The sequence below is a fragment of the Salmo trutta genome, chromosome 14 (genome assembly GCF_901001165.1).
Source record: "Salmo trutta chromosome 14, fSalTru1.1, whole genome shotgun sequence".
NCBI classification, from domain to species: Eukaryota; Metazoa; Chordata; class Actinopteri; order Salmoniformes; family Salmonidae; genus Salmo; species Salmo trutta.
Window position 1 is genome coordinate 27618308 of NC_042970.1, and position 12858 is coordinate 27631165.

Here is a 12858-nt window from a genome sequence, read left to right on the forward strand (position 1 = left end):
TTGCACGGCCGGATAAAAAACGTACCCGATTTAAACTGGTTACTACTCTTGCCCAGAAATGAGAATATGCATATAATTAGTAGATCTGGATAGAAAACACTCTAAAGTTTCTAAAACTGTTTGAATGGTGTCTGTGAGTATAACAGAACTCATATGGCAGGCCAAAACCTGAGAAGATTCAATACAGGAAGTGCCCTGTCTGACAATTTGTTGTCCTTCTGTTGCATCTCTATCGAAAATACAGCATCTCTGCTGTAACGTGACATTTTCTAAGGCTTCCATTGGCTCTCAGAAGGCGCCAGAAAGTGGAATGGGGTGTCTGCTGTCTCTGGGCGAAGAACAGCAGGAGAATTTGTGAGTGGTAAGCCTGGGGACAGTGAGACTGAGAGGCGCGTTCACGAGAATTCTCATTTTTTTCTTTCAGCCTTTGAATGAATACAACGTCGCCCGGTTGGAATATTATCGTTATTTTACGAGAAAAATCGCATTAAAATGAATTTTAAACAGCGTTTGACATGCTTCTAAGTATATTTTGAAATTGTTTGTCACGAAATGCGCTCGCGCTTCAACCTTCGGATAGTGACCTGAACGCACGAACAAAACGGAGCTATTTGAATAAAACTATGGATTATTTGGAACCAAAACAACATTTGTTGTTGAAGTAGAAGCCCTGGGAGTGCATTCTGACGAAGAACAGCAAAGGTAATCCAATTTTTCTAATAGTAATTCTGAGTTTAGTGAGTCCCAAACTTGGTGGGTGTCAAAAAAGCTAGCCGCTATCTACTCAGAATATTGCAAAATGTGCTTTCACCGAAAAGCTATTTTAAAATCTGACACCGCGATTGCATAAAGGAGTTCTGTATCTATAAGTCTTAAAATGATTGTTATGTATTTTGTGAACGTTTATCATGAGTAATTTAGTAAATTCACCGGAAGTTTGCGGTGGGTATGCTAGTTCTGAACATAACATGCTAATGTAAAAGCTGGTTTTTGATATAAATATGAACTTGATTGAACAAAACATGCATGTATTGTATAACATAATGTCCTAGGAGTGTCATCTGATGAAGATCATCAAAGGTTAGTGCTGCATTTAGCTGTGGTTTTGGTTTTTGTGACATATATGCTTGCTTTGAAAATGGCTGTGTGATTATTTTTGGCAGGGTCCTCTCCTGACATAATCTAATGTTTTGCTTTCGCTGTAAAGCCTTTTTGAAATCGGACAATGTGGTTAGATTAATGAGAGTCTTGTCTTTAAAATGGTGTAAAATAGTCATATGTTTGAGAAATTGAAGTTATAGCATTTTTGAGATATTTGTATTTCGCGCCACGCGATTCCACTGGCTGTTGACTAGGCAAGCGTCCCACCTCGCCCAGGGAGGTTAAGGACTCTCAAACCATGAGAAACAAGATTCTCTGGTCTGATGAAACCAACTTGAAATATTTAGCCTGAATGCCAAGTGTCATGTCTGGAGGAAACCAGACACCATCCCTGTAGTGAAGCATAGTGGTGGCAGCATCATGCTGTGGGGATGTTTATTAGCAGCAGGGGCTGGGAGACTAGTCAGGATCAAGGGAAAGATGAACGGAGCAAAGTACAGAAAGTTCCTTAATGAAAACCTGCTCCACGTAGCTCAGGACCTCAGTCTAGGGCGAAGGTTCACCTTCCAACAAGATAATGACCCTAAGCACACAGCCAAGACAAAGCAAGAGTGGCTTTGGGACAAGCCTCTGAATGTCCTTGAGTGGCCCAGCCAGAGCCCGGCCTTGAATCCGATTGAACATCTCTGGAGAGACCTTGAAATAGCTGTGTTGCGATGCTTCCCATCCAACCTGACAGAGGTTGAGAGGATCTGCATAGAAGAATTGAATAAACTCCCCAAATACAGGTGTGCCAAGCTTGTAGCGTCATACCCAAGAAGACTTGAGGTTGTAATTGCTGCCAAAGGTACTTCAACAAAGTACTGATTAAAGGGTCTGAATGCTTATGTCAATGTGATATTTCAGATTTTTTTTTATATAATTATAAAGTTGTAAATGTCTAAAAAACTGTTTTTTCTTTTGTTTTCATGGGATATTGTGTGTAGACTGATGAGGGTAAAAATGTATTTAATCCATTTTAGAATAATGCTATAAAGCAACAAAATGTGGAAAAGGTCAAGGTGTAACGGCCATCGTAGGAAGTGGACCAAAATGCAGCGGGTACATGAATGCTCATCTTTATTTTATGACGCACACTATACAAAAACAACAAAATGAAAAAACGAACGACAGCTAACCTGTAATGCAGGCTAAACATAGCAGTGCACAAACAACCTCCCACAATACCCATAACAAACACACCCCTATATATAGGACCTTCAATCAGAGGCAACGAGAAACAGCTGCCTCCAATTGAAGGCCCAATCCCAATTAACTAAACATAGAACTAAACACCCTAGATCAGACATAGAAATACACTAACATAGAACATAGACCAAAACCCCGGAAACTCTAAACAAACACCCCTCTACATAAACACACACCCCGACCCACATAAAACAAATACCCCCCTGCCACGTCCTGACCAAACTACAATAACAAATTACCCCTTTACTGGTCAGAACGTGACACAAGGGGTCTGAATACTTGCCGAATGCACTGTATATGAAGAGCACTTTGACTGGTTTTTCATTGTTCAAAGCTTGTATCTATAACCAAGACAGTATTACATAAACTGTCAAATGCTGTGCAGATGAAGAGACAATGCTTGAATTTGGTATTTTGAATGTAGCTTAATTTTTTTTATATATATATAGTAATTGCCATTCATCTTCCATTTACATTCACATTTTAGTCATTTAGCAGACACTCTTATCCAGAGAGACTTTTTCAATTTTCATCAAAAAGCCATCATGGTAAGGATGAGTTATGGCCTCTATCACTGTCATTCTTCAAATAGCTTGCTGTCTACTTCTAAGCCCAGGGGCAGTTGATAAAAATAAAAAAGACAGAAAAAGATCACCTCTCTTTCTATTTGTAAATCTACCTCGGTAATATTGACACTACAAGCACAGCATATTCCTGATATTTAACAACATATTCAGAAAAAATGACAGGGCATTCAATGAGAATCTAGGACTTTCTGTGAAATTCACAATATTACAGCTTTCATTTGTGGTCATATGCCAGGGCTTTGAAGAGAACATTTACCCCTCTCAGGTGGATATGTGAGATTATGTGAAATATCAGAGCTCTGCATCCCTCTCTGCTGTTGAACTCTGTGTTCTGCCATGGAGGAAGGCATGGGATACATCAGGGAGGATTCATATTCCTCCTGACTGGTCTTGGGTGACTATGGCGGTAGCCCTTTACCTCTCTGCTTGACTAACGCCGGCTAAGCACTCTGCCAGACAGACAGGTCAGAGCAGGTACCATCCAACTGTTCCTCATGCTGGGACTGTCGATTCAAATCCTAATGAGTGTGTTTCTGTGTGTGTGTGTGTGTGTGTGTGTGTGTGTGTGTGTGTGTGTGTGTGTGTGTGTGTGTGTGTGTGTGTGTGTGTGTGTGTGTGTGTGTGTGTGTGTGTGTGTGGTGTGTGTGCACACTTGTCCTTGTATGAGTACATGTGTAAAATAGTCCATTCCAATGATGACTACTCCCCTGAAGGTACTGTTGGATTGTCTGAGCACATCATACTCAGTCGGGAAATGCTAAGTAGCTCAGAAATAAAAGATACATATGAGAGAGGTTGGGAATGGTGGACAGAGAAAAGGGAGGGGCGGAGAGAAGAGGGAGTGGGGAGAGGGAGGGTGGGGGAGAGGGAAGGGGGAGAAGGGGGGAGAGAGAAGATGGAGGGGGGAGAGAAGAGGGGGGAGAAAAGAGGGAGGAGGAGAGAAGAGGTAGTGGGGGATAGAGAAGAGGGGGGTAAGAGAAGAGGCAGAGGGGAAAGAAGAGGGAGGGGCAGAGAAGAGGGGGGTAGAGAAGGGGGAAGGGGGAGAGAAGAGCGATGGGGAGAGAAGAGGGAGGGGGGAAGAAGAGGGAGGGGAGGAGAAAAGGGGGGTAGAGAAGAGGGAGGGGGAGAGAAGAGCGGTAGAGGGAAGGGGAGGGAGGGAGGAGAGAAGAGGGAGGGGGGAGATAAGAGGTACTAGAATGATGCAGTGTGTTGGCTTAATGGCTTCTATTACTCCTCTATACAAAGTATGAGTGCCAATATGAGAGAGGGATGGAGGGAGGCAATGAAAGCAAGAGGAGAGAATGCATGGGAGAAGGAGTGGGAGATGGGTGGGGGAGAGGGAGGTAGATGGTTGGGGTAGAGGGAGAGGGAGGGGAGAGGGAGGGAGATGGTTGGGGGAGAGGGAGGGGGAGAGGGTAGCAGATGCCAGCCGTATTGTTAAGGCTCGGGGTAAAGGAAGACAGTACCCAGGACTCCTCAGACATGTCATCTACCCAACCAGAGCCAGATGATTCCTCCCGCTCCATCCCTCTCTTGCACTCTGCAAAACTTTCTCATGCACAAACAGAAGGGCTCTATATTCTGGGATCGGGTAGGGTGTGTATGTATGCGTGTTTGATGGGAAGGAGGGTGGCGAAGGAGGTATGGAGCACAGCCCCGCATGCAGTAGTGCTGCCCCAAGCTGTGCCTAAGGTGAACCACACTATCTGGAAAATAAAGGCGAACCACACTACCTGGAAAATAAGCAGCTCTGCGGTGGGAATAATGATTGACCTATCCAGCTGTTCAGACAGAGCTCAACAATGAAATCTACATCCTGAGCAGCAGAGTGGTGGAGTAGAGTCTCACCAACTCTCGTCCCCTCCCTCCCTCTCCCTGCCAAGACGATGATGGTGTTGACCCTCCATCGGGGTCATCACATCCAGTCCCAGTATCATCCGCAACAGATGGTAGTGAGCAAAACCTCTGCTCACTAATTCCTAGCAATGGGGAGTTTCTTGGGATATACTGTAGGTTAAATAGGCTTATAGTGCACAATGTAGCAGGGCAACAAACAAAATGGGAGAAGATTACATTTAAACATTCAATGTAGAAGTAATTGTTTGTGATGCTTACCGGACCGTAGATTGGTACACAAGGTCTTCTCGTTTGCGGTAGTCCTCCATATGAGAGTAATTGGTATTAAACATAGCATCGTAGGTGAAAATTTTCTGCTTAATGGTGCCCCCGTCTGTGACCTGTCAAGCAAAAAGAGAAAGCTTTACTAAAATATGGTCTATAATACATGGGACGGATATTTCTATACCTGTGAAAGGTACGTTGGTACCATAAGCTGTGTTCTGCTCCAGAACACAGCTTGCAAGAGGCAAATGCAGTACCCTTACAAAAATGTACCATGGTACTACTATGGTACTTTCATTCATACCATGGTACAACTATGGTACTTGCACTTATACCATGGTATAGTCTGAATCATGGAAATGTACCATGGTTTAAGCCTTGGTACTACCATGGCACCGCCATTGTACCTAAATATTACCATGGCATTGCATAATTTATACCATGGTATAGATCTGAATCATGGAAATGTACCATGATTTTAGCTTTGAATTATGATGGTACTGTCATGCACCTAAATAATACCATGGTATTGCCTAATTTTCAACATGGTAAGTTGTGGATCATGGAAATACCATGGTTTTGACCTGCATTATACATTCTACCACGGTAATGGACAATTATGATAAATGGTAACAAAAAATATCATATGGTACAATCTTTATTAACTGTGCGTTACCATAGCACAATGGCAGTATAATGCATTAAATAAATGAACGCCCCAAGGTCAAAAGAGGTTGGTTGATATTATATTGATGAATTTCTATACCAGTATGGGCAAGTTTCTGATAAAGTCAGAGGCAGACTACTATTATTGGTCCTAGTTTGTCTGCAACATCAAAGAAAAATGGAAATAATTGCTGTGAAAAAGGGATAATACTTTCTGTATAAATAGTACCGTTTTTTGCTCAAGTTTAGTTTCCCTTGGTTGCCAACTTGAAATGTGGGAGAATATGAGATATATATAAATATGGTAGCCTAATTTTTGGCATTTTGCAATCATTTACAGTAGTTATAGTCAAGGGGTGTTGTGCTTGTTTCGGGCCAGCAGAGGGAGCCACTCACTCTAGTGGTTGCTTCACACTCATCACTACAGTGGCTCTCACGCTATACTGCCTAGCCAGTGAGTCAGTAAATGAGAGAGCCAAGCCAACTGAAAAATGAAGAGAAAAGTGCTAGAAAAACTTTTTTTTTAAAAAACGTTATCATCACGGTGAGCGAGTTATAAAGCATAACATATTAAACACCAAGTTAAGCGGAGTGTAATGATATAATTGTTATTTTTGATGATGTTTTGATAGTTTCATTAATATTTAAAATTTGTTAGCATAGAAGCTAACATTGGCTAAGGTTAGCTCCAGTCAAGCTAGCCTGTCGTCATGGTGACAGGATCAACACACGTTCACACAGAGTGTTAACAAAGGGAAACATTGGGTGTGTTCGTAAATTCAATCTGGAGTGCCAGACTGCGCTCAGAGTGCACAATGGGTTAGAGTTAATCCAAGCTGGCCTCACAACGGCAGTCAACCACCCAAGTTAACTGGCTAACGTTGGCTAGCTCGCTAGCTACTTCAAGACACAAATGAGAGAACACCTCACTCTGACCATTTTACTCGCCCTAGCAGAGCTGGTTAGGCTGTTTTTATGTTATCCAGAGCGTTGGTGACTGTAACTGATGCTGGCAATAACTGAATTACCCTTTTTTGTTGACGTTTACTGACACCGGCCATATTCAATGGGTATTGAGCGTTCGTAAATTTGTCAATTATTCTGCGCTTTGGCACACAGACGAGAGTGCTCTGAAATGGGAGTAGATAGCCAGAGTGAATTTACGAACGCACCCATTGTAACTTGCTGTTTTAAGGGATATGTTGTCAATTACATGATGAACATGTATCCATGCGATAAGATGATAATTAATACCTTTTTACAAATGTTTTTTGTTGTTGTATGTTGACTCTTTATAAGAGTAGCCATGTCAGATGAATGAGTGAGAGACAACTAAAAACTGTATTGAAGAGAGAAGCACCAGATGAAGATTTAAAATAGTTAGTTTATATGGTGCTTCTCTCTTCAATACCATTTTTAGGGTATGGTGGGAAGAATGAAGCCTTGAAGATATAAAATAGTTCGTTCAAGGTTTCAGAATCCCTTCATTCTTCTTACCATACCCGATCCATGTCCCAAGGTGAGGGTACACCACATTACTAGACCATGTGTGTTGGGGTTTTTCACTATTAGCTAGAGGGTACTAGGCCTACGCCTTGCCATTGCAGAGCGAATAGTCAATGTTGCATTATGTGAGTACCATAAATGAATACTTTTTGGTCACTTTACCTGAAAATCGGTGGGGCACAGACCATCATAATACATTGTAAACAACTACCATTCTTTCATGTTTCATCACTACATGCTGCTAGTACAAAACATTTATTTTCTTTATTATACTAGCTACCATGGTACAAAAATGAACAATGGTAGTACAATGAAAAAAATACCTTTTTTTTGGTCACTACCATGACAGGAAAATACCATGGTAATGGTGCAAATACCATGGTATTTTCCTGCCATGGTAGTACAACAAAAACTATCATGCTAATATCATGTTTTTTGGTCACTACCATGGCAGGAAAATACCATGGTATTTGCATCAGTCCCATGGTATTTTCCTGCCTTGGTAGTGACCAAAAAAAACATGATAATACCATGGTACATTTTTGTAAGGGTACCCAGGACTTAAATTATCTCATTGATCCATTTACTGCCATGATAAGGTGTTTTTTCTGTGTAAAAAGGGTGATAAGGAGCCTTTCAAACTAATTTTGAAAACTGCCAATGTGATGAAATCAATGTGACACTCACTTATGGCGCTTTAGGTATGTGCCCATGTATATAGCTGAGTCTTAATGAAGACTGACACTGCAGTGTTCTGTAGGTGTCAAGCAGTCGGAGGTAATGGCTTGTGATGAGATATTGCGGAGGTGGGGGATATATTCAAAGCACCATAGTCTCATTTTGCATCCCCTTCTCTTTTTTTGTGGGCTGCACAGTAAATGATGGAGCACCGCTCTCCTCTCTAATATTCACAGGGGAGAGGAAGTCACTTAGCATTTGAATGACTGTGATTTCTCTTCTCCTCAGCACGACAGACAGGCGTAAAGAAAAAAGGTGACAGGATTTTAATGGAGCCGCTAATGCCGTTTTGAAGAAGGACATTGTTGGTGGGTTGGGGATCTTTCTTCCCTTCGCACTGAAGATGATCTCATCTTAATTTTAGTCAGTTTTCTACAGCAGGAAAATAATCCTGCAGCAACAGGAAATGTGAATTATTATGTAGATTATAATTAACAGACATTTTTGTAGGGGTTGATAGATTTTGCGTAAAGGAAAATCAAGTCAGAAATGTGTAAACTTCAGAAGCCTCTTTAACCTCAAATAAGTTGAACATTTCCTGCATTGCAGTAAAGTTCTCCTGCAACAGGGTGATCAAATTAAAATCCTATCTGTAATCCAATCCTCTTGGAAGTAAATAAGGCCTGTGCATATTGTGATTAGTTACTGCATAATGTACACAACACTTCACAAAGGGACAGTACTGCGTAATTACTTTTATTTGAGCAAACAATTCTGGTGCCCCATAAATGACTGTGGAACAACTCATATCACCTCTCTGTCTCTGGGGAAGGGCGCTAAATACCTCAGGCAGTTGCTAAGAGGTGCACAGGGATTGCTTGGTTACCAATCCACACCACTCCGGCCAACTGATGTTTCTTCTTCAAGATGAGTCTAGATTTGCCTCCCTCCCTGACAATTTCTAGAATGTGAACACATTCTGACCATTCTGATTGGTCCCATAAACCGATGGGTTGAGCCAGAGCCGGCCTACATGATGAGGTTATAAACTTTGATACTCACACAGAAAACTTCTAGGATGGCAGTTTCAGACTGAATGTACTGTATGTAGCAATCAATTAAATTCAGGGTGAGTCGTCCGGCAAACACAGAAGTAGAAGTACTGGAACAACAAATATTGTGTTTTTTAGGATATGTATAACAGTTGTAGGTGGTATTAGTGGAATACATTTTTGTCTGCTGTAACAAAGGTGGGTGACATCATATTTTCATTGCTATGGAAGATTAATTGCAGGGAGGTGTAATCAGTGAAAGGATTCAGGACCTACTGGTGAGGATAGGGACCATGACCCCCCACAGGCACAAAGTGTTTACTTGGCTTGGCCAAAAACAGACTTTCCTTGAGAGACACCACTTTGCCCAAGGAATGCTTTGGCACCACACTCAAGGACCCAAGATTATTATAGCCATCTGTTCCTCTTTTAAATGTCAATTCAGGGATGTAGAGACACACCAGCGAGGTGGCATCATTCCGAGGTTTACAGGGAGAGGCAACAGCAAAAGGTCAGCCGCTAAAAGCAAAGCCGTGTTGGAAAATGGTGCTTTCCCACCAACCTGCTCTATGCCTGGATTGTAGTCATTGTAATGGACCTTTCAGAAAAACTGTAAGAGACATTTTTGTCTGACATCACTTTACAACAAAGCATGAAAAATTGTAAGTGAATGATGTTGATATGTTGAACTCAGGGGAATGTGTGTTTGAGATATAAAAGTTAAATGACAAGTTCAAATCAATGACAAGTGTGACGGCTGTACCGTGGACTGCACAGTAAAAAACCCTGCCTAACAAATACCCTTATCCTTCTTATATCCCATAACTGATTTGCAGAAATGCACAATTACAGTCGTAACATTATAGTTCACGTTGTAACAGCCACTGGTGTCATCTAAGGTTATAATTGAACTAATATCCTTATCTACAAACAGTCAAAGTTCTAGGTAATGTCTTCTGTTTACCTCCGTGCCCCATGTCGGCGGCATGTAAGCCAGTTGTGTTCTGAAATTCCGTTGTTAAAGTATGTTTCTGGAGGAGCTTTGGAAAGTGCCACAGATCTGTTCATTGCGGGAAAAAACTTTTTTCCGTCACATGTTGAAATAGCAAGGTACTTTTCAAACATTGATACTGTGCACTGTTAATGCTAAAACAACTTCATGTATTTAAAATAACCTGAAACTTTGTATCATGATCATGTTTATTGAAAATGAATGGTTTGCAAAACCGACCCGGCTCCAAAAGGGGACAAAAGGGGGCTCAGCCCCCTAAGTTAAAACTTGTGCCCCTCAGTTTTAGTTTTATGTCCCTTGATAAAAATAGCTAAAAAGTTAAAATGATTGAGTGACAGGTTGGCACAAAATCTGTAACTTCGCCGCGCTGTGACAGCACAATGGACAGAGCGCGCTGTGGTGTATCTATGGGACTATGGAAAGCCACTGGGGCAGTTAGGTCCACTATATATACAAAAGTATGTGGACACCCCTTCATATTAGTGGATTAGGCCATTTCAGCCACACCCGTTGCTGACAGGTGTATAAAAAAATCGAGCACACAGCCATGCAATCTCCATAAACAAACATTGGCAGTAGAATGGCCTTACTGAAGCGCTCAGTGACTTTAAACGTGAAAACGTCATAGGATACCACCTTTCCAACAAGTCAGTTAGTCAAATTTCTGCCCTGCTAGAGCTGTTCCGGTCGACTGTAATTGCTGTTGTGAAGTGGAAACATCTAGGAGCAACAACGGCTCAGCCACGAAGTGGTAGGCCACACAAGCTCACAGAACGAGACCGCCAAGTTCTGAAGTGCGTAGAGTGTAAAAATCATCTGTTCTCAGTTGCAACACTCACTACTGAGTTACAAACTGACTCTGGAAGCAATGTCAGCACAATAACTGTTTGTCGGGAGCTTCATGAAATGGGTTTCTGTGAACGAGCAGCCACACACAAGGCTGCTCATTATGCACAATGCCAAGTGTCAGCTGGAGCGGTGTAAAGCTCGCCGCCATTGGACTCTGGAGCAGTGGAAACGCGTTCTCTGGAGTGATGAATCACACTTACCAATCTGGTAGTCCAACAGACAAATATGGTTTTGGTGGATGCCAGGAGAACACTACCTGCCCCAATGCATAGTGCCAACTGTAAAGTTTGGTCGAGGAGGAATAATGGTCTGGGGCTGTTTTTCATGCCTCGGGCTAGGCCCCTTCGTTCCGGTGAAGGAAAATCTTAACACTAGAGCATACAATGACATTCTAAACAATTCTGTGCTTCCAACTTTTTGGCAACAGTTTGGGGAAGGCCCTTTCCTGTTTCAGCATGACAATGCCCCTGTGCACAAAGCGAAGCCCATAATGAAATGGTTTGTCGAGATCGGTGTGGAAGAACTTGACTGGCCTGCACAGAGCCCAGACCTCAACTCCATCGAACACCTCTGGGATGAATTGGAACGCCGACTGTGAGCCAGGCCTAATCGCCTAACATCAGTGCCTGACCTCACTAATGCGCTTGTGGCTGAATGGAAGCAAGTCCCTGCAGCAATGTTCCAACATCTAGTGGAAAGCCTTTCCAGAAGAGTGGAAGCTGTTATAGCAGCAAAGGGGGGACCAACTCCATATTAATGCCCATGATTTTGGAATGAGATGTTCGACGAGCAGAAATCCACATACTTTTGGTCATGCAGTGTATGACTCCTTAGGGTTTCCATAAAGAGCGGGAAAAAAAGAGCTTCACTTAGTGGTCCTTCACGCAATGTCATCTGAGAATGCGCTGAATGACTTTTTTTAAACGTCTGGACTTCTTGACTTCAGTTCTTTTTTAAGTTGAAGCTTTAGGACAGTTTGTTTTTTCAATTCAGTTTATATTTGTTTATTTTAACACACCTTTTGGTTAATCTTCTTCTGTCATAATTTGGAATAAAACCCCTAATTATGTGTGTCTCTTGTTTCCTACTTGGTCATCCATGGCAGCAAGTACCTCATTCCACTGCATAGAAGGTACTTTTGTACAAACCTGAGTAACTACCATAACATGCTTAGGCAGAAAGGGCAAAAAAAACAAAGCACTTACCAAGGCACTTATCTATTATCTTATCTATTGTAGATAGAAACTGTCCCGGGCGCTGAGTTATAGGACGCTCTCAAAAAGCCTGAGGTCTGTTAACTGGACATTTTCAGTCCCTCTACCTATTCACAGTCCATCTAATCCAATAGACATTACAATTGTTCATGTCTTGCCCCTGAATGATGTGTCAAATTATGCAGATATCAGATCCAGGTTGTCTGGATCTACAAGTACTAGCGAGAAGATTGCTGCCTCAGACAGGTGGTCATGTGGCACCCTCAATGAATTCACTTCTTAATTAGGAACGACCTGGATGCACAGGCAAAATGACACCTCTCACAACGCACACACATCGGTGGACCGACCATGTTCCTAGAGAAGGGACAACTTTGAGGAGAGAAAGAGGGAGCGAGGGAGGGAGACAGACAGTGCCAAAGTTGTTGCGCAAGAGTGAGGGTGAAGGTAAGAGGGAGATGAGCACTCTTTGATGTTAGAAAAGCACAGTTTGGGGAGGCAACGCTTTGCTTCAGTTGCTTTGTTGAATCCAGGCTGTGCTTTACAGAGGTGCAGTGGCGATTTTAGCATGTAGATCTTGGTGGGCAAATTCAAAAACGTTTTTTTTAGATGCATGCCAGCAAAGACACTACACAACACTAAACAATACATTAATTGCACTATAACGGCAACAAGCGGTGCCCACAAACTGTTAGGGCCTTCAGAGCTTTCTATCCAGCACAATGGAGTGAATCCTTACCACCGCTACACCTGGCTATCAGCGGAGCCTTGTCTAGCAGCGAAACAATTAATTTAGCTTCGTTTAGTGCCTTTTTAAAAAACAT

At 42.2% G+C, this 12858-nt stretch overlaps 1 protein-coding gene across 2 annotated transcripts in view; it reads right to left on the reverse strand.

Moving 5' to 3' along the window:
* Positions 1-12858, reverse strand: part of igsf21a (immunoglobin superfamily, member 21a) — a 289747-nt gene that overhangs the window by 103623 nt on the left and 173266 nt on the right. For both annotated transcript variants that reach the window (XM_029775134.1, XM_029775135.1), the window contains exon 3: positions 5052-5173. In XM_029775134.1, the coding sequence (XP_029630994.1) occupies positions 5052-5173 (122 nt within the window). The remainder of the gene's footprint in view (positions 1-5051; positions 5174-12858) is intronic.